The sequence below is a fragment of the Alosa pseudoharengus genome, unplaced genomic scaffold (assembly GCF_046254945.1).
Source record: "Alosa pseudoharengus isolate Yale_2024_CS ecotype anadromous, Long Island Sound unplaced genomic scaffold, YU_APseudo_1.1 YU_APseudo_1.1_scf_10, whole genome shotgun sequence".
Lineage (NCBI taxonomy): Eukaryota > Metazoa > Chordata > Actinopteri > Clupeiformes > Clupeidae > Alosa > Alosa pseudoharengus.
The window spans coordinates 13052016-13077183 of record NW_027468565.1 but is presented as its reverse complement, the minus strand read 5'-3'; the positions used below and the strand labels follow the sequence as shown (position 1 = coordinate 13077183).

Genomic DNA, 25168 nt, shown 5'->3' with positions numbered 1-25168 from the left:
TAAACCTTCTCTGCAACATAATTTGAGGAAAATATTTTGGTGTATAATATGCATGCAAACACACATCTCAACGGTTAGTTCAGGTTATCTTCGAGACAACTGATCAATGTTCTCTAATAGGCGAATCATATAATCACAAGACAATCAACAGGCTTGGAAGTGTTGCTAGTGATCTTGACTTCTAGTTTTTAAGTAACGTCTCACATGTGTCATCTGTAGGTGGCCTGGATTAAATAATTGATCGATCACCAGTAGGTTTGTTATTCACCTCATTATGCAAGGGTGGTACGATGGCGAAAGACGCCCATTTAAAGGTACAGTTAGGCTACGCTTTTCCTGTGAAAGTTGCAGCGTGCCACTGAAATATTAACAGTAGCCCTGGGGGCTAGCAATATTCATGTTTTCGTTGCCACATCTTCCTTTTGAGCATTTTTAGCATAATGCCATTTTCACAGTAACAAAATACTAGCAAGGTGACTGTATGGTAATATGGAGTACCATTTCTGAGGCTGCAAAACTGTCTGGAGGCATTTTTTCAGATTCCACAAGAATAGGCTTCTTCAACTTTAAATATCCTTGGAACGGAAGAAACGGAAGTGACGAAATCCGTGCGCCGTCAAGATTTTTTTCATGACTGACAGCAAATTATCAGCCTGGCAACTGTACAATGTGTCTCTCACATGTACAATCTGTAGCCCAGAGCTGCAACTCAAACGTTCCAACGTGAGCCAGACTTGTGGTGCTGCAGTTTTCTGCTGGGCACCGGGCTACATTGTTAATGATTTCCCAAAAGTCGAAACGGATTATTACTGAAGTGGACAAAGTAATCGTGGGGCCATGCCAGTCGCATGCGTTCTCTGTCGTTAGCATGTTGAACTATCCTGTGCTAGCTAACTCGCTCTAGGATGGTTGTAATGTAAGTTAGCTAGTTACATTGTATGTCAGTGACTTAAGTAGCCAACCCGCTAACGAAAGTTATTAAAATATTGGAATGCTTGTCATAGAAATCGCAAAGATATGTGGTCTGTAAGCTAGCTAGAAAGTGACCTATCAAGTCAATGCCACACACCTCTGTGTTGCAACCTTTACGAATTGTTGTTGGCTTAACGAAAGTCGAAGGAGGTTTTGTAAGGAAGGCTGCCACGGCGCGATCTAAGCTGGGAAGGTAGCCGAGGTATCTCAGTTTACAAGTACCACAGGACAAGACACTGGATTGATGACTGGAATCATTTGTAACATTCAGTGGACATTTGCGTCTGTAGGATTTGTGTGAAGTGGTGAGTTGGTCGTAATCTTTCTCATAGTCCGTTTAACCTGAATTCCAAATAGACTGCTTAATAACGACTTGTAGCTAACACTGATTTTTGACAACACTGTATGATGGATAGTCAGCTCACTGATACTGCGAGTGAATTCTATTGTAAATCCAATGTTAACGTATTTTTATCGTCACACTCTTGTAGCCAGATGTATTTATCCAGGCTAGGCTAATATACGTGGTCTCACAAAACATGTCAATAATAAGCGTTCGTGCCGTTTCTACAAGGTCATGCTATAGTCTATGTGCCCTAATGTGAAATATGTTCTACTTAACGTTCAACCCGTTAGATCAGTTTTAATGAACGAGACACATCCAAAACACTAACAGAATAAAGTTTGGATGTTGGCAGCTTATCAGAGACCGTGTCAGCTAAGTGGTGATGGCGAAACCTGAGTCGAAAAGAGGTGCCATGGCCTTTGTCGCCGGAAGACCTGCTGCAACACCGGAGGACCAGGTCAACAACGGGTCACTTGATCCGTCACCGTCCTCCGGTTCTCACGACGCATCACATACCCCAGTGCCAGCCAGCAAGTCTAAATCTGGTAAACAGACGTCTAAGGAAAACCTGTCGCGGCGGACAACCGAGAGTGAAGTATTCGACGACGGGACCAACACATTTTTCTGGTAAGATGTGAAGATGTGGCTCCTGCAAGCATAGGCTGAATTCTTAAATTTCCCCTTGGGGATCAATAAAGTATCTATCTATCTATCTATCTATCTATCTATCTATGTTTACATCAGGTAGCTTATGATAGGATATTGCTTCTCTCACCTTTGAACGTTGATAAGTAAACAAGTTGATTATGGACGGTATTGATCCTATTCATTTGTTATCGTTATAGGTTATTGAACAGTTATAGGCTTTACAGAGGTCTGATGCTGTTGATTATGTGGGCATTTGCTTATTATCTCCATAGCATACAACTCTAATTTACTCTATGCCCTCTCAATCTCCCTAGTGTTTCTTGTGGAGGCACTGCAGGTAGCAGGTGGCTGTGATTGAAGTCTTGGTCTACTGTAGTTTGTTGGATTTGGGCTTTATGCACTAGGAATGTCCCTGTCTCCTTGACAGACAAGAACAATTTCACACAGGCAGCTGTATTCTGTGTGTTAGGCTAGACACATGACACAATGTTTTCCTACAAGATTTGTTCATGAGTTTGAACTGGTCTGGAATAGCACATAGCGCACCAAATGCAATTGAGTCTTGTAGTCTAACAGCAGACTTAGCTAGAGTTTAGTAGTCTACCTCTCATATTTGCATTGGACCAGTCATGTTGGGCATGGTTAGCTCTGTCTGTTAATTTCTGGGTCTCAGATACCGGAGAAGCTAAATATACCTCTATTCTACAGAGACATGGACAGTTAAGAGCCCCTCTCAACACTTGCATACTGGCCTAGTGTAGGTGTGGCTGCCTGGTCAGGTTAGTCAGGCTGCTGCTGTTTCAGTTGCTGTTTTTGCTGTCAGGCAACGGGTGCAGTGATAATTCTCACCAGATGAACAGGTTCCCAGCTACTGCTAGTGTCATCGGTTAGCCCTCCAAAGATTGCATTGTAAAACATACCTGCATTTATCAGCGTGAATAAGTGCTTGCATGCTTCATTAATATGGACACTTATAATCTCACCAAGGAGTAAAATGAGATAATATAGGGTCAAATGAATCTGCTCAGGATCATTCAAATCTAGTTAAACTTCAGACTTCAAATTTCTCCACCGCTATTTTGACTAGTCTCTCTTGTGCCTGTGTCCTCTTTGATTAACCATCATTGATTTGCTAACTGATGCAGTTGTTGTCCTTAGACTGTATGGGCTTATACAAATTAGTTTCAGGGTAGGTCCTAGCTATCAGCATGTGTGAATAAGGACTGGTGAGGTAGAGATGACCCTGAATGATAGCGCAGAATAACCCTGAAGCGCATTAATGATATACCACTCCGGGCCTGAAAACAGAGCAAATTAGAGATATGGCTGTTTGCATAGCCTTGCTTTTTGTGAAACATCCTATGATAGCAGTTGTCCTTCAAAAGCTGTAGACATAGAAGTAGGAGCTTTGAATGCCTTAATTATACAGGTATGCCTGAGTGTATCTGAGCCTAGCATTTCTTGTGTGTCTATGAAGTTTGAGCTAGGCTACCTGAGGTTATATAAATGACATAACCTGTGCTGAAGCCTGTTCTAATTTAGAAAGTAAGAATCTTACCCACCATTACCAGACAATCTATAGTTTTAGGCTTCTAAATATTAGTGTAAGTGTTTCAATGTTTTATCCTGCATGTGCATTAAAGAAGCACTTTTGTCCAAAGTGACAATAATAGGAAGCTTTGTCTTAATGGGTGAAGATAGAAGGAGAAATGTGTTTATTTTTTCCAATGTGAATGTTTGGAAAAAGAGCTTTAGTGTAAACAAAAGCTGATATCCACTGCAGATGTAGAGGAAATTAAGCCTGTACGATGTGAGTGTGTTGAAGGGCAGGACTGTTGCACTTAATCAAATGAAGTGGAAAGGTTTATATGCCACATCACCTGATTCTCTGCCTGTGATCTCTCTCCCTTTCCATCTCCCTTTCCATCTCTCTCTCTCTCTCTCTCTCTCTCTTTCTCTCTCTCCCTCTCTTCTCTCTTCTCTCTCCCTCTCTTCTCCTGACTCTGTAGGAGAGCACACACAGTCACGGTGCTGTTCATCCTCACCTGTGCCCTTGTGTACGTCACACTGCTGGAGGAGACACCACAGGACACGGCGTACAACACCAAAAGGTCAGATTTCACAAGGTCGTTTTCCACGTCCCCACAGTGTGATGGTCAATTTCAATTTCATTAATATTAATCTTCTGTCCAGTCAAAAAAGGAAGGCTACTTACAGGTTTATATTCAACATACCCGACAGCAGAACTGTTTTTTCGTTGCATCACTCTAACATTCTTATACATTAGAAAGTGTGTCTGCCTCGGCTACTTGCTGTTAATAGGCAATAGGGAGTTTAACAATATTTTCTATGTAATACAGAATATAGGCTTCCAGACCTGTCATTTAAGCGCATTTGTGCTGGAGGATTAAATGTTTGTTTAATTTTTAATCTGTTTTGTTGATCGCGCAAGCAAGATGTCTGTCAACTTCTTGCTCAGTATTTACATGGGTTGTGAATTATTTGCACTTGAAAAAATATATCACTTCTAATTTCTAAAGCTTTTAAAATATATTTCTTTTAGTTTATGTCACTGTCACGTATCCATTCTAAATAGGCCTACATTTTCATGTTGGTTAACGGTTAATAGTCAATAAAGAGTTTTGGCTATCGGTGACTAAAAAATAGGGTGGGGCTATTGTGCTTTTTACATACATATCTTGTTGGGGAGGGTAGGAAGTCTAGGATAGCAGTGCTAGTATAACCCCAAATACAGACTAGTTGTGGCCCAGTGGCCAGTTTTAGGTAGCCTGGAAAATCCAGACCCTGGTAATCTAGAAAGATTAAGGGTCTGGCCACGAACAATGTAATGGCCCAATTTGAGGGGCGGCACCAAGCATGCATTTGAAAATCTCACTGCACACAATTGGATAACACTAGACCAATGCTTACTCTGAATGATTCCGGACTTCGACGCAATTGGATAACACTACAACCAATGTTTACTGACCTCCAATGTTGCAGCGCTGTTGTTGTCAGTTTAGAAGCCTCTGGCCCGCATATATCAGATACGCCAATTTGATTGGTTCCACGGGATGCAAGGGGTAAAAGTAACGTGCATCAATTGCTCATTGTCTCGCAGAGACAATTCCATTGTGCTCTTGCGAAAACTCTGGATTTCCCGGGTAAGTTTTAGGCCCAATTCCATCTGATTTTTTACCCATGTACCTAGGCCTTGCCCTTCCTTTTGCCTTTGCCATTTAAAACAAACAGGTAGGGTTTTTGACATATTTCCCTTATGGAATGGAACAGAAAACCTTTAATTGTAGGCTAGTCCTGCCTCTAGAAATGGCCAAGCCTACTTATTGTTGTACAAGTTGTATTGACCTTGTGTATAGTGTTTTTTTCCCCCTAAAATGTGTGTTATAATAAAAGTTTTATGATAAACAAAGATATTCTGATTGAGTGTAGTCCTGCATGTAGAAATGTCTACCCTGCACTGGTACCAGATGACCAGGGAAATGCAGGACAGGACTGCCGCTAGATTTTTTCAGAAGTCTACTGTCAATCATGAATTGCATTATCTATATGAAGTTCTAACATGGTGATTAGTGGTCGTTAATCATAATCCTGATCTCTAATTCCTTTGCATAATTAACTCGGATATTTTGATGGATTTTAAAATCTTTTGCATGGTTATTAGAAAAGTATACAAACATTTGTGGACTTCTTTCCATGCACAGGTTGCACTATTCCATCCATGTGTTTGTGAAGCTTTCTGGGAAAAAGCGTGTCTCTGAAAAATCTTCTTTTGAAGGGCCATGTAGTCCTAATACTTTGCCCCTACCCCTCTATCTCAAAGAGAATCGGGACACTCCTACCTAAAAAACAGGAGTTGGGCGAAGGCGAGAAATGGGTTGGGCCTTAGTCTCCTGTTAGTCTACAACGACAGGCCATATTCCTGTTTGGAAACCAACCAACAAGAGAGTTTTGGAAAGTTTTTGTTTCATTATATTTGGCTAGCGGTACATTTATGATTAGCCTGTGATGCTCACACAAGCAAAAATGTTGCTACTGAATGCATTTATCTCCTCTCCTGTCATCTTATTAGCACATGTCAAATTCATTCTGTGTTAAAAACTGTGGAATTCATAGAGCCCTTATATGTCATAATTATGATAACATTATGCAAAGCTGCCACATGTGAGCACACAAACACACTCATGCGTTTTCCAGAGTGGCTAGCGAGGCTTGTGTAGGGGGATATGTAGACAGATGGACAGTTCTGAGGATGGTTTTGTTCATTTGGTGGTTCCTGAAACCCATCCTCGCCTTTCCTCTGGTGTGCTGGTGGGCATGTGAGCCTTTCAAATCCACACTGTATAGTGCAGTGCCAGCAAGGGCCTCCTGGCCAGAGGAAGTGTGTGTGGGTGTAGCCCCGGCCAGAAATAGCCATGTGGATGGTGGAGGAGGCGACGTAGGTGGAGGTGTAGGTGGGTGGAAGTGTGAGGGGGGTTGTTCGGGCTGCACTCCATCTCCACTAACAGGATTTGCTTTGGTCAGCGTAACCCAGGCTCAGGATTACCAAGCCCACAGCCAGGCTCTGTCCTATGCTGCCTATGACCTCACCTGATCTAATCCCTCAGCTCTGTTTCCTCTGTTACTGCTCTCTCTCTCTCATTCTGTCCTTCTCTCTCTCTCTCTTTGTCTGTCTCTTTATTTCTCTGTTCCTGACCATACTCTCTCAATCTCCATCCCTCCCTCCCTCATAGACACATACACCTCTTGCATGTTACAATATAACCCCTGCTCACCCCTCAACTCAAGGACACTTAAAGGGATATTCCACCATTTGGGGAAATAGACTCATTTTCCACCTCCCCTTGAGTTAAACAATTTAATTTTACCTTTCCCTTCTCACTTTTAGCTCCAGTTCATTGAATCAGATTAGACCGTTTATAGCAGAGATGCTGACGGTCTAATCTGATTCAATGAGCTGGAGATGAAATTGTTACTGTCAGACTCAGAGAACGGCTGGATGAACTGGGGAAAGGTAAAACTCAATTGTTTATCTCAAGGCGGGGTGGAAAATGAGTGTATTTCCCCAAATGGTGGAATATCCCTTTAAGGGACATTGGCCTTTGTCTATCAGCATATTGCACTAAGGGTAAACAGGTAGAGATAGGCCTTATGTTCCCTGGCAGGATGTATAAAATATGTACCATTATTTTAAAGAAAACATGAGTGATCATAAAGAAAACTTTCTGCGTAAAACAGGCCTCCTGGCACTAAACAGGTCTCCTAACTGGCACTAAACAGCAACTGGCCTAAATGTTTTGATTCCTAGCATCATAATGCGTTACTATGCGTTGACTATGCGTTAACTTTGAAATCATTAGTCTAGCTTAACCATTCACGTTGATCAGGGAAACTTATTGAACCTTAGCAAACTCATAATAAACCACATTGGCAGTCAGGAAACAATGTTTGCAAACGTTGCTACTACTATTTACCACTGCCAATTTCAATTTCGAAAGTCATACCTCTTGCTGCAAATGCTTTGAGAGAGGCCGGACTAGGATCTCAGTGAGATGAAAATTAGTTGAAATACTAGGCGGGCGAGGCCTAGTTATCTCCCCCTAGTCACTCAAATCAAATAGGGCTACAAAAATGACAAGTCAACTAGACTGTAAAGAGCTTTGTAAAAGTGGTCTGAGAACAACTTAGAATGCATAGAATGTGAAGTGATAGAGTGGGTGAGAAAGAAAAAGATGGCCGTTTGCGACCAAAGCAGAGTTGGTGAAGGAGACTTTAAACTATACGTTATTGAAAAAAGCTGCAGTTTCTCTAACTGAAGCTATATCTTCACCTTGTGTCTGCTGTTGCTCACAACCTGCAGTTGAAGTGAATTGGGCGCTGGCTTCGGTCTTATAGTGTCCTATAATGATCCAACTACGGTCTGGAGTTTAAGTAGGAAAGGCTAACATACAGTATTTCTCAGGAAAAAATGCAGAATGCAACAGAACAAAATGCTACACAAATTAGACGTCCCTCCACAAAGTTTGTTTATATTTCCCCAACTAGCGGGGTGAAGTGTACACCAACACACTAGCTAGTAGCTATGCATAAGTACATACACTCAACAAATTGTATGCCACTTGCATAGAGTAGGTGAGCTATAGTTTCAATTGAGAACCATTTTTGCAAGGGTATTAGGCTGCAAAGATTCAACACAGATCCATAAATCTTGCTAGTTTTATGTTTTTGAAGTCAGTGGTAAAAGATCAAAATAAGCATAGCAACAGCACATAAAAGCATAGTGGCAGTTTCTTAAGGGTAGCGGCTACGCTACTGTGCTTTAGGGAAAACAGTGAAAATATTAGTATTAGGGCTGTCAATCGATTAAACATTTTTTTTTAATCTAATTAATTACATACTCTGTGATTAATTAATCTAAATTAATCCCATATATAATTTTTGCTGTGAAAGTATTTTAAATATTTAAATTCAAATGAATCATTGAATAATCAGCATTAGTGACATTAAAGTTCAAAAACTCTTTTATTATTATTGTCACTGTTCAAATAATTGCCATAATAATCTATGATATGACCTAATATGCTGAGGAAATAAATTCAAAGTGCTTCAAATTCAAATAAATTCAAAATAAAGTGCTTCGGGAAGAAGTTTTTTTTGCACATACAAGGCATTTCAGGCCACAGATATAACCTAGGGGACACTATGAAAATAAATTAACACTCCCCTCAATAGAGTTGATGAACTCCGGTGATATGCAAATTCCTTGCTGCAGACATTGCAGAGGACTTTATTTTCAACACTTTATTTTTTATTAACACCATCAGGCCAATTTTTTTAAAGTAAATGTTCCAATCAATGATCCAGGCAGCATGTTTTTTTCTCTCTCCTTCATTTTACAGTCTAATTTTTACAGACTAGAACAGCTCGGGGGCAAAGGTCATACGGAATCAATTAATCTGCACTAATTTTTTTCTATTCAGTTATTTTTTCTCAAATTAATTAATCGAAATTAATCAGTTATTTTGACAGCCCTAATTAGTATATAATATATAATATTAGTATATAATATAAGTATATGAGCACAGTATCGGCCCAATATCGGTATTGATGCATCCCTAGTTATGAACACAGCTGTAAGTTCAAGCATATGGTTGACATTTCCCATAAGAACAAACAAAAATGATATTAACCCTATTACCCCCCCCCCCCTCCCATTTAGACCACCAAACATCTTTTTCCTTCTTCAAACGTGCTTAAAGGTGCTCTAAGCAATTCTGGGTAACGTCACTTCTGTTGACTTTCAAACAAAACAGAGAGCTAGCTCGCTACTTCCTCCCCCTCCCTCACGTGCTGCTCCCGTGCAATTGAATTGAAACTCTCCTAAATGCGCATCTCGTCTGTGATTTGCTGGAAGAATTCGTTTTTATGGGCTAGGTTTGCCCAGGTTGTTTTTGTTGCCGTTTTTGAAGCCTGAGCTGTCCACAGAGATTGCGTTTTTTTACAGTGTACTCAGGACACAGACAGCTAGCGGTTGGTTAGGTGATGTTTGCAGTAAGTGACATAAAATGTTTTAGCCTAAAAAACGCGTGGCATCGCTTAGAGCACCTTTAAGTGACTACTTAACTATTTAAAACATGAATCAGATTTAGGTTTTACTTCTACTAGAATATGTTATTCCTCAAAAGATTATTTGTCCCAGTGTTCATTGCACATGTCTGATGGCTCTCTCTGATCTCCTCTCCAGGGGGATTATTGCCAGCATTCTGGTGTTCCTCTGTTTTGGAGTGACCCAAGCCAAGGATGGACCCTTCACCAGACCACACCCAGGTAGGATCCATCATCACTCCTGCATAGTGCTGGGCGGTATAACGGTTCACACCGTATACCGGTGTATATTTTCGTTATGATATGAATTTTTAATATACCGCCATACCGGTGTATTTGATTACACAACGTTTGGAACGCTGCGCCGGACTTTTTTCACATGCAGGCATGGTGCGACTGCGAGGCATAGTGAGGGTAAACACAAAACACCCTAAGTTTTTCCCCTGAAGTATGTATGACCCTTATATGTATGTCTGAAGTAAGTATGACCCTTAAGGCTTAATTTCTCCTGAGGTAAGGGGTTTATTTAAGGGTGTTGCACAGAATACCTTAAATTGTTTCTTTAGTTAAGGATAAAAGGGATACTGCATTGAAAGGGATTTACCATTCTATTGAGATTGTTCAACAGCTGTAACTAGCTGGCTAGTAGGTGATGTCTTTAGTTAGCAACCCCCCGAACACAGTGAAGTTTAATGATCTTATCATTCATCTCACCTTAAGAATATTCGCTGAAATTATCCAGGTAGCAAGTAAAACATGTTATAGACATAAACTGAACAATACTAGCTGGCTAGTTAGAAATGATCCTGACTGTCATCAGTGCACCAAAACAAACTTTTTTGTTAATGTTTTGCCTAGCGAACCGAACCGAAGCTCATGGCAGGCTAACAAGACATCCACATCCACATGAAGTTGTTAGCCTACCACTAACGTCATATAAACCACACAATAACAATAAGGCATGTTTCTGATAGGCCTATTTGACAAAGTAAGCATATTAGCAGAGAAGTTTTATTTTAAATTGTATAATTTTCAAAAAAGTATAATTACAATACTCAAAAAAGTATAATTATTGCAAGTTGCATTACTTTTTGTATTGGTTTTATACAAGATGTTCATGAAATGTGCACAGTTCTGTATTTTGACTGCAATTGTCTTTGCATTCTGATTAGATTCTTCATTAGAATCATGAGTGGCTCTTTGTAAACAGCATAATTTTCTGGGGCCATGCAAAACTGCATTACCACTAGTGTGGAGATAATAATACTTGTGCTTTGCCAAATGTGCAAGATGCCCATGCTGTAGGCACTAATGCTCCTCCACACTGTTATAGAAGTTGGGTTTGGAATTGATCACTAAAACAAGTTGGATAGGTTGGATACTTGGATAGGCCTTCTCCTCTTTAGCCCAGATGAGTCCATGATTTCCAAAAAGAATGGCACATTTTAATTGGTCTAACCACAGGACCCTCTTTCATGTTACCTCAGTCCATTTTAAACAAGCTCAGGCCCAGATAAGACGGTGGTATTTTCTGTATCGTGTCTCAATACAATTTGGGCTGTTACAATTTTGGCTGCAATTTTTGAATTCAGTATCAAACTGTGCACATAGACAATGTTTATCAGAGGTTGTCCTGAGCCCATACAATGACAGGTGTGGAAACAGGTCTGGTGTTGATGCAGTGCCATCCAATTTGTTTTTCAGCCCTTTCCTTTGTTTGCAAAGATTTCTCTGGATTCTCTGAATGTTTATAATATTATGTCCTGTAGATGATGAAGAAGCATTAAAATGACATTGCTTCATCATTTGTGCACACAGGTTTACACAGAGTGATGAATACCCCTACATCTTTACTTTTAAGAGATCCTGCCTTTCTGGGATGCTCTTTTTCATACCCAATCATGTTGCCAGTTACCCTAATTAGTTGAGAAACATTCCTCCTTGTGTTTTCTTTATCATTACAAACCTTTTCCAGCATTTTGTTATCCCTATCCCAACTTTTTTTGAAACATGTTGCTAGTATCAAATTCAAAACTAACATATATTTTCCATAAAATAGTCAAATTTGTCATTTTCAACATTTGATACGTCGTCTGTGTCCTTTTTGCAAGTAAATATGAGATTAAGAGATTTGCAGATTATTACATTCTGCTTTTATTCACATTTTACACAACGTCCCAATTTTTGGTGTTTTGGGTTGTAAGAAAGAGAGAGAACAGAGAGAGAGAGAGAGAGAATAGAGAGAATACAGAGAGAGAGAGCAGAGAGAGCAGAGAGAGAGCGAGAACAGACAGAGAGAGAGAAGAGAGAGAGAACAGAGAGATAGAGAGAACCAAGAGAGAGAAAGAAAGAGAGAGAGAGGTTGTGGTTTCTTGTGAAGCAGCCTCAGCTGAATCAGTTCCAGGAGCAGGATTGTGTTTGGCTGCAGAAACTGGGGCATTCACATATGTCTCCTAAGGTAGTGGCTTAGGGCGTCGGCGGAGGAGGAGAAGGTGGAGAGGTAGGGATGGGGTTCGGGGGAAAGGAATGGAGAGGAACTTCGTTTTTGTACTCGCTTAATTTTTCCTGTTTTGGGAACTCGCGTCACAGGAGCGGCATGAGTGGAATTTGATGTGTTGCGACACCCTTGGATTCCAGCACCCACCGCCCCATTATGGTGACACAGAGACGGCTGTTGTTTTCTTATTTAGTCCGGTGCCTCTTGACGATGTTGCAACTGTCACTCGACTGGTTCAGCAGGCCAAGCCAGTCTGTCTCTTTGCTGCCTCCCTTGGGAGTGGTTTCTCCCAGCTCTACCTGCCTGATCAGTGTTGCATGAAGGTGCTTATTATGCCACAGAATGGATAATTCTACACACAGATATCCATCAGTAATTTGCCACAAAGTGTCATCATGGACAAACTCTGGGAATGGATAAAAAGAGCAGAGCAGTTGGGTTAGTGCTCATGTATGGGAAAAGTAGTATTGGTAAGTGGAATTGACTTGAAAAGGGCCCACCAAAGAAAGCTTCCCTTCTGCCACCATAGAGACATGTAGTGGGCAAGACTTGTGTTTGGGTGTGAGACTCAAGCAGAGTGGACAGCTACAGACCATGAAGCTAAATGGCTACCTGTCCCTCTGGGCTTCTTATGCTTTGACCGAGATGCTTTCATTACAGTCGAGTTTACTCCCCCTGGATGCTTTAGGTTTCTGGGAACACAGTCGAGGTGTAATTTGTTGCCTGGTGCTGTTGATCAGTGGTCCAATTTTAATTTTAATTTTATTTACATGAGAGTAACCATGGTTACTCTGAGCCCTTTAGGGTGTGTTAAACAATGAGAGGCTCTGTCGTGTGTGTGTGTGTGTGTGTGTGTGTGTGTGTGTGTGTGTGTGTGTGTGTGTGTGTGTGTGTGTGTGTGTGTGTGTGTGTGTGTGTGTGTGTGTGTGTGTGTGTGTGTGTGTGTGTGTGTGTGTGTGTGTGTGTGTGTGTGTGTGTGTGTGTGTGTGTGTGTGCAGTCCTCATCTTTGCTGCTCATGTGTTTCCCCTGCAGCCTACTGGCGGTTCTGGCTGTGCGTCACGGTGGTCTACGAACTCTTCCTCATCTTTATCCTTTTTCAGGTGAGCCAGATGACGATATAAATCACACAACCTTGGCACACACACACACACGCCGAGAGCACAAACTTTGCTTCTCTCTCAGCAGGCTGTTTCCTCTGCAGTTTGCTCTCGGTTGACACACACTCACGCTCGCTCCCTCCCTCTGAAAACATTCACCACCTTGTAATCAAACTTACCCCACTAAGTAATGAAAAGCACACACACACACACACACACAAAAACACACAAACACACAGAGGCCCTAATCAAAAGCGATCTCATGAATGGCTGCTTATTGTGAAAGGCCCGCTGAAAGGCTGCACAGCATTATTAATCACTGGGCTGTTGTTTTGAACCGCTGAGGAGTGCTCGACGGGAGTGTACTGCAGACTGGAGGCAGCCTCGTCAGCCTTGTGTTGTGTCCTCGGTCAGGCGCCGTGAAGCAAGAGAGGCCCCCCTCTCCCACAAAGGGCCTCGCAACTGGACCCTCAACAGATCTTGTAAACCCCCGCCAGTTACATCTTATTTGAAATGACCATATGACAGGTCAACGATTAATTTATGGAACACAGATGGTTCCATTCAGAAGGTGACATGTCCATTCATGATGCATTAATAGTCAACTATCTTGTTATGCTAAATAGCATTGTTGGAGTGCATGGCGTGAATGCTATGGCTCCCTGTTAAGAGGCAGCCCTATCATGTTAAATTACCACAGACATGACAATTACAAACCAGGACAATGTCACACTAATGATGCCGTCTCAGGAGTTTTGTAAGATGATATTCCCCATCTGTGGGAGGGAAAAGTAGTCGGTTAATGACCCTTTTGTTCCTCCAGACAACCAACTCTAAATTCCTCTTTATATTCCACCCCCCCCCCCCCACACACACACACACACACACACACACTCCACCTCACCCACCCTTCAGGGTTTTTCCTGCTTACAAATGATTTTGACAGTCACCAAAGCAAAAATGTCACTTCCGTCATAATGTAATTTGCAATGTTTTTATAATGCCTCTCTGTTTCAACTACACAGGTCTTTTTGTGGCCACTGTTAAGTATGTGTGAGACAGGGAGAAAGTGGACATCTGTTGCGTTAGAAAGTTTTTTCATTTTGTCCTCACCCTAGATGTGTTGTTGAGTAAGTCAGCAGTCACAGCTGCTCTGAGTAAACCAGACCAAAGGTTTTTTATTTTGGAGCAAATCCTCTTTGTGTTTCTTTGGCTAGACGGTGCACGACGGACGGCAGTTCATGAAGTACATCGATCCCAAGCTGGGCGTGCCTTTGCCGGAGAGGGACTATGGCGGCAACTGCCATGTCTATGATCCGGACAACACCACCGACCCCTTCCACAACCTCTGGGTAAGGTAGTGCATCTGCTATAGCAACCACAGCTTTCATCACCAGTGACCTTTGGCCATACATGCCATTGCATATCCTTTATAAGGAACCTGACAGCTCAACGGCCTCTAAATATTACCACACTCAGTTAATAATAAAGCCCTAAGCTGATGGAGTGGCTGATTCTTAACCAATCAAAACAATCAAACCACCGAAGGTGAAAGGTCTTGCTGTAGAGGTGGAAGAAGAAGAAGAGCTGTTGGGCTTGTTTTTTGTTCGTTTTCATCACCTCCGTTCCTCTGTTCCCATCCCTAATGTAATGTGCCTGTGGCCTGATGAGGCTCTGGGGAGCATGAAGTTGCACTTGCCTCCCTCAGCGTGTCTCCCCACCTCCACGGTACTCTCACCGGACTGCGTGTAGAGTGCTCTCCCCTGCCCTATCCTCCCCCACCCCCTCCTTGCTGTGTATGTCATGCCATCTGCTTCAGTCTTCATGGCTGTTGTTTTCTTAAGCTCCGTTTTGCCCTTGCGTCTCTGTCTGTGAGGTGATTTTGTGTCTGGGGAGGGTGGGGTTGGTGAGGTGAAGTTTTCTAAGCTCTTGCTGGCTCTGGGATGCGTCAGCCTTGTTGAATCCCCTGTGGGAGGCCAAGGCTCCGGTCCAAATATCTTTCTTTTCCCTTTCAAATCTCCTTCAGTTGTTTTCTATATTCGTTTTCTTCTCTCACTCGTTCCCTCATTCTTGTTCTCTGCACATGTCGTTCTCTCTCCCTCCCGGTCACATTCTCTCTCTCTCTCTATCTCTCTCTCTCTCTCTCTCTCTCTCTCTCTCTCCCCCTCCCTCCTTGTTTGTGTACGTGCTGTCTGTGAACTGCTCTAGTTAGCCAAGCGTCACAGCACAAACATGGCAGCACTCCCTACCACACCACTCTCCCATTCTTCTCCAAAAACACATCCTTTAAAGCCCCCAAGTTACCCAAACAAGACAGGTGGTCATTGTTATTTATTTATATAATCCGACACCTCTACAAGTTTTGGGATTCGTTTTTACTATATGGCCCCAGATTGTTTATACTGGATAAGTCAACTGCTTTTCCTATTACCAGGTCTTTAGAAAGCCTGGTGTAGATTTTGTCCTTGGTCTTCTGTGACACTGGCTTGTATTGAGTTACTCTAATGGCTGTGGTCCTACTGCAGTGGTGCTTGGGGACAGTGCGGTCCTCTGCTGACATGCAGACCTACTGGCTCAAACTCTTTACGTGCGCTCCTTCCTAACAGGACAAGATGGATGGCTTCGTTCCGGCACATTTCCTTGGCTGGTACATTAAGGTAGGCGAGACTACCCCACTCCCAATGAACTCTTATCCTTATTTCGTTTCTGTGCAATCCCTGGCATCATATCTTTTAGATAGCCTGAAGAAGGCCGTGATGCGATTAATGAGGTTGTCATAAAATAAATGTCACCTCAGCCATATTTCCTGGAAAAGTTAGTTTAAGAAAGAACACACTCTTTTGACAGTGCATGTGACTGTGTATGTTGCTTATGCAGACCCTGATGATCCGAGACTGGTGGATGTGCATGATCATCAGTGTCATGTTTGAGTTCCTGGAGTACAGCTTGGAGCATCAGCTGCCCAACTTCTCTGAATGCTGGTGGGATCATGTAAGTAGTATGTGAAAATGTACCAGAAGGATGTATTCATACCATCCATAGTGGTGGGGAGTATGAGGGAATTTGTTTTTCAGCTGAAACTTAAATCTACATTCTCGAGCCAAGGGTAAATTTGGGAATTTGGCTGGCATGGTCTTATTCCTGGAGTGACAGTCAGAACAACATCATACACACACACACACACATATAGACTCCTCTTAGGCTGTAAATTGACTAAGCTCAACACTAGTTCAACTGCTCACTTCAACATGAAACACAAAGCTCTTTAATTCCCAGCATCGCAGCTCAGTGTTGAGATTACAGTATGTTACTGTTGATTTCTCACTTTGGTGCTTCCTCCAAGGCAGTGCAAAGCCTTTGAAGGCTCCTCACAACACAAACAGAGTAGACATAAGAACTCAAAGCTAAAGAAAGAGGATTTGAATGAAAGCTGAAGGAAACAGAAAACTCCACTCAGGGAACTTGAGGGGGCAGCAAAGCGAGTTGGTTTTAAAAGACAAGACATCTTCTCTCCAATTAGAATTGCATATTCTCTCTGTCTGTGGTCTTCTACCTTCTTCATACTTGCTTTCCATCCTTGTCGTTATCTGTAGTGGATAATGGATGTGTTGGTGTGCAATGGCCTGGGAATCTACTGTGGGATGAAAACGCTGGGCTGGCTCTCTATGAAGCCGTACCAGTGGCAGGGACTGTGGAACATCCCCACATACAAGTAAGAATCTCCTCCCCAGCTTTCCCCCGTGCTTCTTTTCTAAGGGTGTCACGATTTCGATTTTATATCGAAATCGGTCGAAATTACATCTCAATCTCGAACTTCAAACTTAAAAGTAGAATCGACGATGCAGCCACACCCTCAATGTCACGTCCAGCATGTATGCCAAGACGCAAAAAACACACACGCACGTGCTGAACTGCAGCGTCAACACTCCTCTAATTTTAGGCTGCAGCCAGTTAAAATATACACATCAACCTACCGAAATCAAAGCCCCTCTTGCTACTTTGAAATCACCGGTGTGGAAGTATTCATTCATCCATTTACGTCAATTAAAACTTACTTAGCCTAGTCTACTCAACTTAGCAAGTGAAAAGGTGATCTAGTTACAGTCCAAAGTTACTTTAAGGCTTAAAATGCACATTGATAAGAACATGATCCATGAACACTAACCTTGGGTCTCTTCGGAGTGTGCTGAAACAATCAAATTATCATTCTGTGTTGTTTCATTTTACTATTTTCTCCCTTGCCCCTGTTGCTCTTGGGTGCTCCTTGTTGGGGCCCCCCCCCCCCCCCCCCCCAATCCCAATCCTCCCCTACCTTTCTTATGCAGCCCTTGCCACTTAATCTACTAAACCCCTCTTCTACTGCACTTTTTTACCCCCCCCCCCCCCCCATAAATGCACAAATAGGCTGACACCAGACATAATTTCACTGCATTTCTTACTTCCAGTAACTATATGCATGTGACAATAAACTTCCTTGTATCCTTGTATGTTCACGTCTCTGTTTTAGCCTAATGCTAGTTATGTCAGAGAATGTCTAATAAGGGGAGAACAGCCACTCTCGGGAAACTTCCGGTTTCTGAACTGGTTGCAGTTCCTTTTCTGGTTCCACATGAATAAGTGCAGAATAAATGGAGGTCTATGGAGCTGTACCCCTCAAATCCACTTTTCTCGGGATATCATTTTTTGGCCAGAAATTGGAATGTTGCATGCGAAAGAGGGGGCAGAGAAAATACACACCGCTGAGTATTATATTTTTTGAGTCACTTATTTGTTCTAAAAAGCCTTTCAAATGTGTCTGACGGCATTCATTAGCAGAAAGCTAGTGAGTTGTGGGCAACAACGACCCAACCTGTAAGAAATCGAAAGGACGTAAGTACTCGTTCATTCAATATTTGACCTATAATCCATATTGATCTTGCAGAAACCACAATCCAATCTTTTGATTTTTCAATGACAACCAGGTGAAAGAGACACATTTAGCCGTCTAGCTTCATAGTCCCCCATTGTTTTTTGCACTTATTCGTGATCGCCCCTAGCGGAACTGCAACAGATTGCAGGTACAATGGAGTTAATAGGGAGTGATCCGGCTCTCCGTAAACAGGCTCTGGTTCTGTTTACATTACAACCTCGCGGTTGGAACGGTTTCAAAATAAAAGCCCCCCGAAACAGAAAAGGAAAAGGCCAAAAAGAGTAAATAACATATAAGGAATGCATTAATAGTAATATAAAAAAAAAGATAGAAAATCGAATCAAATCGCGACTTTAAAATCGAAAATTACATCGAATCGAGGATTTGGAGAATCGTGACGCCCCAATTCTTTTCACATAGGAAGGAACATATCTGATTTTTTAGATATGTCTGGAATCTTATATAGTGACTGTTAAAGCTGTTGTGAGATGTTAACAAAGAGGAAAAACATCCCGGCTGAAGTTGTCTGAAAAGGCCTGTGCTGATTTAGTGAGGTCCCTGCGGTGTGATTTTTTTCAGATTGCTTTCACGACTCACCCCCCACCCCCACCCATTCCCAGTGTTCTATTCTGAGCGGCACATTTCAACGGCTTTTCAAATTGCAGCTGCCCTCGATCTAAGAATGTTTTTTCCTCACATGCAGATTTGCTATGAGTCAGGAGTCAGTTGTCATTTTGGCAGTGATTTCATTACGCTGTCAAATGACTGACTGCTAAACAGCATCTATTGTTGAAATTGTTTATCTGATTACCAGTACTTATCTGTGAGTGTGTGTTTCTCCACAGAGGGAAGATCAAGCGTATAGCCTTTCAGTTCACACCCTACAGCTGGGTAAAATTTGAGTGGAAGCCTGCATCAAACCTTCGTCGCTGGCTAGCAGTACTTGGCATCATTTTCATGGTAAATCCACACACACACACACACACACACACACACACACACACACACGATTACAAATAACTCTTTCCCGCTCATGTTGTTGTTGTACGGCATAACTCTTTGCCTTTCCCTTGTGTGTCTATGTAGTTCCTGCTGGCCGAGCTCAACACCTTCTACCTGAAGTTCGTGCTGTGGATGCCTCCGGAGCACTACCTGGTGTTGCTGCGCCTGGTGTTCTTCGTCAACGTGGGTGGGGTGGCCATGAGGGAGATCTACGACTTCATGGATGACCCGTAAGTGTGGGGCTGGGTGACATGCTTGGTGTTTGTAATATAATGAAATACAAGGGTGACTAGCCTGTCTCCAGTCTGTGGTACACTCCCGTAGAGCTAAGCGCTCCTCAGCAGGTCAACACAACAGTCCCATAATTGCTCTGTTGTGAAAGGCTCACTGAAAGGCTGCACAGCATCTCTTTCTCTCTCTCTCTCTCTCTCTCTCTCTCTCTCTCTCTCTAAAAAGTGTGTTAAAACGATTCGTTGGGCTTGAGCATTATGGAGTGTTCTCAGTTATCCTTTATCCTTTCAGGAAGTTCCATAAAAAGCTGGGCCAGCAGGCATGGCTGGTGGCGGCCATCACTGTCACCGAGTTCCTCATTGTGGTGAAGTACGACCTCCACACCATCACACTTCCCATCCCCTTCATCGTCACGCAGTGTTGGATCCTGGGGATTGTCATCATCTTCACCTGGACACTGTGGCGCTTCTTTATCCGGTAAGCAAGCCCCCCCCCCTTCTGTTCTGGGCTTTGGCAATCACCCATAGCTGCCCTCCACCTTCTCTTTCAGTTTGTCTTTGTCTGTAGCAGCAAGTGTTCTAATTAGGCAGATTAAGATTCATTTGTCTAATTATACACTGGTGGCCCACCCAGATTGAGGCCATTACAATGCTCCCTGTGTGATTTGAACAGCATCACTTCAGCTTACATACCACCCATGCACAGGCTACCTCCAGGGTGCACGCTTTAAGAATCGAGCCTTTTAAATTTTCGTTTCAGTAGATGCGCTTGATTCATCCCTGTTGCTGGGACTTTTGGCTTCCTCTTTTGGTCCGGTTTGTCTTTTTCCACTCTCGTCCTCTGTGACCGAGGGAGTGCCAGCCCTGCATGTTAAAGCTTGTGGTCTGTTTTCTTCTCCTGTATCCACCCCTCCCTCCCTCCCTTCCTCCATCCCTCTCTCCCTCCCTTCCTCCGTCCGTCCTTCCTTCCTTCCTGCGCTCAGCGGCAATGTCCATGTGCAGTAAGGTAGGTGTGGGGAGGCTGTGTGGCTCCCCCTGCTGCAGTGGCGCTCGCTTGTCATTTCTCACTCTGTCTCCTCAGGCCAAAGAAATCATCCTGCATGCTCTCTGACCTTTTCCCATCAGCTCTTTCCTGTTTATGTTTTGGTCTAATTTTAACAGGGCTTTCATCCCCCTCGGCACCAAGTTTGAACCCTGACATGTGACCACGCTTGCAGAAATACACAATTCACACTATTCACAGTAAATCACAAGTCACTATGCTGAAGAGTGAATAACTGACATCCCTTCATCTGTCAGTCAGCACATTGGCTCCTCCCACTTTTAGGCTTTCATGTCTGCCATTGTGGTGTGTTTGTCTGACTGCCCATGACACAGCCTCTTTAACTCACAGGGCACATTCACACACACTCTGTGTATGGGCCATAACTTAACCACTGATTGATCTGCTGGTACTAAAGCAACAAAGCACTAGTAAGCACCCTAGCATTTTCTTGATTCTTTAACTTCCCTGTCTTTTTTCAGGTGCAAACTGTTTTCACTGGTCACTACTACCAGACTGACTTGCTCACTCAATTTCATCTCTGTTTTATGCTGTGTCTGTGACTGGCTATGTTCTACCCCTCTGATTGTGTGTGTGTGTGTGTGTGTTCCCATATTAGAGACATCACGCTACGCTACAAGGAGACCCGCCGGCGCAAACAAGAAGGCACAGGGGAGCGGGAACGACACCTTGGAAACAGTAACAACGGTAACGGTAGCCCAGCAACCACGTCTGGACGCAGCAAACTCAACGGCAGCACAGAGGCAGTGAGGCAGAGGAAGTCCTGAGGGGGCCCCGGCAAGGGATCACACTACCCCACACTGCACTGTGTCTGGGAAGGATGGAGGGACTGGTGGGTGAAGGGGTGGAAAGGTGGATGAAATGGGGACAGATGGATGGAAGGCAGAAGCACTCAAGCTTCTGCTGCTGCTGTTGCTGCTGCCGCTGCCATTCCCACATTCAGAAACCCCACTAACATCATCCTGTCCAGGGTGTAGGTGGGCTGCTGTGTGTATGTGTGTGTGTGTGTGTGTGTTTGTGTGTGTGTGTGCGTGTGTGTGTGTGTATGTATGTGTGTGTTACTCCAAAACAGTCATTCCAATGTTGGCTTGTCACTGTTAACACTATTTACAGAGGTTAACCAACCCAGAGTTATGGTGGGGGGAGGTGAGGTTGTGGTTTTAATGAAGCGGGGATGTGGTGAGGTGGATTCATAGGGAACATAGCCGGGTGTCAATTATTGTGGATATGTGAACACGCAAGAAATCATTACCTCTTAATTTTTCAAAGATTGGGAAAAAACAGTGTGAGGTCTGTGTCTGTGTCTGTGTGTGCGTGTGTGTGTGTGTGTGCGTGTGCGTGTGTGTGTGTGCGTGCGTGCGTGCATGTGTGTGCATACATACGCACCCATTTGTGAAAGCTGACTTGAAATGATACAGTGAGTGTATGTTTGGGGGTTAACTGGAGTAACGGCATATAAAGCTTGATACATGCAAACAATGGCCATTTCTCACTAGCATTTCTTGGCTAGCAAGACTAATTGCAGTATCCTTGCCAATGCAGATGTAGTCGTAAGCCATATGTCACGCACATCTGACTAGCATTTAGGTAAGTGAACCAAATCTCTAATCCACACTCAAAGTCAATGAGGCTGACTGCAATGCATCACATAATCTAATATATTTTTAGACTCTGTGAGAAGTGGCCATTGTAAGCCCTGTGAGTGGACGAGTCTCTGGATGAAGATGTTTCCCTCCCTTCTCTTTGCCTTAAGAGATGTGTGGTGCGCAACTTTGATGGAAGCTCTGATGTACACTACCGGTCAAAAGTTTGGGGTCACTTTTGGGGAGAAATTTCCATTCCATTCCATTATAGACCGAATACCAGCTGAGATCAGTTGCTTTGTTTTTGTTTTTTTTAAATCAGGGCAGCAGTTTTCAGATTACATAATGTGCATATATGGAGTGGTATTCTGTCTATAATGGAGTGGAATGGAGATTTCTAACTGACCCCAAACTTTTGACCGGTAGTGTATGTTTTCTTTTTCCATTGCACTTACATGTCATTAGGGTTTAATAGAAGGACTTTCTGCTGCTATGCAATAATGAAGGTTCACTACCATGGTTTTTGTTCCCAATGGAGATCATGGGATAGTTCTGTCAGGCTTAGTTTCTAAGAATGGCAATGCCTTTCCTTAACATACAATGCAAGTCTCTAAGACATGTTTGGAGTCAGAACTAAATTGGGTTTGCTTGTTAGTTATTGTCTTAAATAACAAACATCAATGTTTTACTAAAAGGTGAAAAAAGAGTCTGATTGTCTCAATGGGTCGTCTTAACTTAAATGAGAGATTGACACTGGTTTCGTTCCTCTGTGTCTGTTGATGGAGAAGTTTGCCGTCAAAGCCTCACTATCCCACAATGCCCATGGGTGCCAGCACTACTTAGCAACATGTTCTTTACACTCATTGCCTCCTGCAGCAGAAAGCAGAATAACTTAAATGTAATCTGAAATATACTGCATAGTTAGTATTTCATGATATAGATATGTATAGTGTTGTTTTAGTAATTTCTTTTTTCATCCATTTCTAATGCAAAATCACTGAATTTAGGATGGTATTACAAAACTGACATAGTCCTGCAGTTGTCTGCATAGTTCTTTAAATTCTCGTCACTGTTATCAGTAAACCCCTACCAGTACCACTAGATGGGACAATCACGCTAACTTGAGACTTGAATTGTTCCTATAAAGAGTTGGAAGGCAAACCCTCACATAATGTACAGTTATCGGGTTACATGTACAGTTACATGGGTCTGATCATGGGGGTATCTTTTTCAAAAGAGAGTGCTGTAAGCCCCTCACCCGCATCCCCATCACCACCCAAAGATCTGGATTTGTATGCTGAAGCCATATGTTTAGACATCACTGCTCATATGTTACTGTTCCTGTCTGTTGTCTTTTTAAGATCACCAAACCAGGAAGTATTCGGAAATCACAAGCCATTGGCCATTGTAAATGCTGTCTGTATGCCATATTAGTGGTTGGCATTAATGTTTGAATGCACACACCTGTAAGGAAAAAAGAGACAAAAGCAGTAACCAAAATAGTTATTTTCCAGTGTATGTGTAGTAATTGCAGTTGTGCATCAAGTCACTTATGATGTGACTTTATAGGATGTGTGTTCCAACCACACCAAAAAATAAAAGGCATCACAAATGCTGATGTCTAAGGGAACTTGTGTATATCTCACTGATAACATGGAGTCGGAGAGCTGGGTCCATTGTACTGGTTTGCTGTTCGTAAATGGTTTTGTATGAATGTTTCCACCTGCTTCCATCACTGAGTAAAATGTGGTTCCAGGGAACCATTGCCCTGGCATCTAGAGATATTGTGCAGATTGTCCAAAATGGCCTCTTCATGTGGTCTAGTCAACACTCGATGCCATTATAATTATTGTGAATGTACAAAAGCAGATCTTGATGTTTTGCAGAAGAGAGCTACATGTTATTCAAATGCCAATTTATTGTCAACAATCCCAAATTTTGTTCTAATGCCGAAAATTTGTTTTTAGTATCCAGTACAATGTGTGGCTATAACATAGCATGGGAACAATCCAAATGTATTTTAAGTTGATGCTTTTTTTGTTCAATAAAAAGAAGGGGTCCTCTTGGGAAATGGCCTATGTCTTTGAAATACCTTTGAAATATCTTATCTGTCTTGGCTCTGGAGCAAACCATTTGACTGATGAGAAAATTCTTAATGGCCTCGGCATTAGTGGTATTTTTTGTTGTTGTTGTTGTTGTAACTTTTAGAATATCTGTACCTTCACTTATTATTTCCTAATATGAAAAAAACATTTAAAAAAACAGTTTTGAAATGAAGTGCTCTCATGTTGTAGCAATAAGCTTGCATGCTGAGGATACGATATAGCCTACAGACTGGAATCGAGCACAAGTGTAAGTTCATTGAGCGTCCAGCCTAGTCCACGCGAGGGCAGTGTAGGCCTATCCCTATTTTGTGTCAGTAGACCTCTAAACCTTGATCATTGATCTCATTCGAACGGTATATGAACTGTTATATTGGATACCAATGTTGGATATCATTAATAATGACACGGACCACATACCATTTCATAATGTTTATAAAAGTGACAGACACATTTGAGAAATGTATTTGATTTGTACTTTTCGTCATTCGTTTATTCAGACTGAGTGAGCCAAAGCAAGAATTGTCATCGGGTCAAATGTGACCCTATGCTGTGACTGATAAACAAATTAAAAGGGTCAAATGTGACACTATGCTGCTGTGATTGATAAGGTGGGCACATGATGACGGGCCATTATGATCGTAAAAAAACATGGGCTGTTAGCCTGGGTGTTGTTGTAGCCTAGGCTAAAACTGCCTAGGCTACTTTTGCACAAAAAGAGCACTTATCGCTTGTTAACAGTTGATTTCATAATATATATTAAAAAACAGAGCCGGACAGTAACGGAGTACATTTACTTGAGTACTTGAGTATAATTTTGAGGGATCTGTACTTTACTCGAGTATCATTTTTGGGGAGTAGGCTACTCACTTTACTCAAGTACAACAGGCAAATGTTGTACTCTTTACTCCACTACATTTCTATTCATAACCGTGAGTACCCGTTACTACTTCTAAAAAAAAGGAAAAAAGAAAAATCTCGGAAACCCTCAATTTGTTGTTTCCCTCTCAAACGTGATTGGATTGTGCAGGCGACACTGATTGGGACAGCCTATCAGCAATCACCTTCAGCTTTCCGCCAAAGTCAACTCCATGG

At 42.5% G+C, this 25168-nt stretch overlaps 1 protein-coding gene across 1 annotated transcript; it reads left to right on the top strand.

Annotated features, from left to right (window-relative positions):
* The first annotated feature begins 646 nt into the window (after positions 1–646).
* LOC143100775 (phosphatidylserine synthase 2) lies at positions 647–24042 on the top strand. Its single transcript, XM_076264250.1, has 13 exons — positions 647–1277; positions 1671–1945; positions 3976–4077; positions 9729–9811; positions 13120–13187; positions 14402–14536; positions 15791–15841; positions 16062–16175; positions 16778–16896; positions 18939–19053; positions 19180–19325; positions 19618–19803; positions 20987–24042. Exons 2-13 carry the CDS (start codon positions 1701–1703, stop codon positions 21153–21155), a joined length of 1533 nt encoding a protein of 510 aa, XP_076120365.1. The 5' UTR covers positions 647–1277; positions 1671–1700; the 3' UTR covers positions 21156–24042.
* The last annotated feature ends 1126 nt before the right edge of the window (positions 24043–25168 follow it).

Excerpts from the sequence above, each read along its gene's own strand:
- LOC143100775 (XM_076264250.1), top strand. The coding sequence starts at position 1,701 with ATGGCGAAACCTGAGTCGAAAAGAGGTGCCATGGCCTTTGTCGCCGGA. Across the intron at positions 9,812-13,119 it reads CTTCACCAGACCACACCCAG|CCTACTGGCGGTTCTGGCTG; the intron begins GTAGGATCCATC and ends TTTCCCCTGCAG. Across the intron at positions 15,842-16,061 it reads TCCTTGGCTGGTACATTAAG|ACCCTGATGATCCGAGACTG; the intron begins GTAGGCGAGACT and ends TTGCTTATGCAG.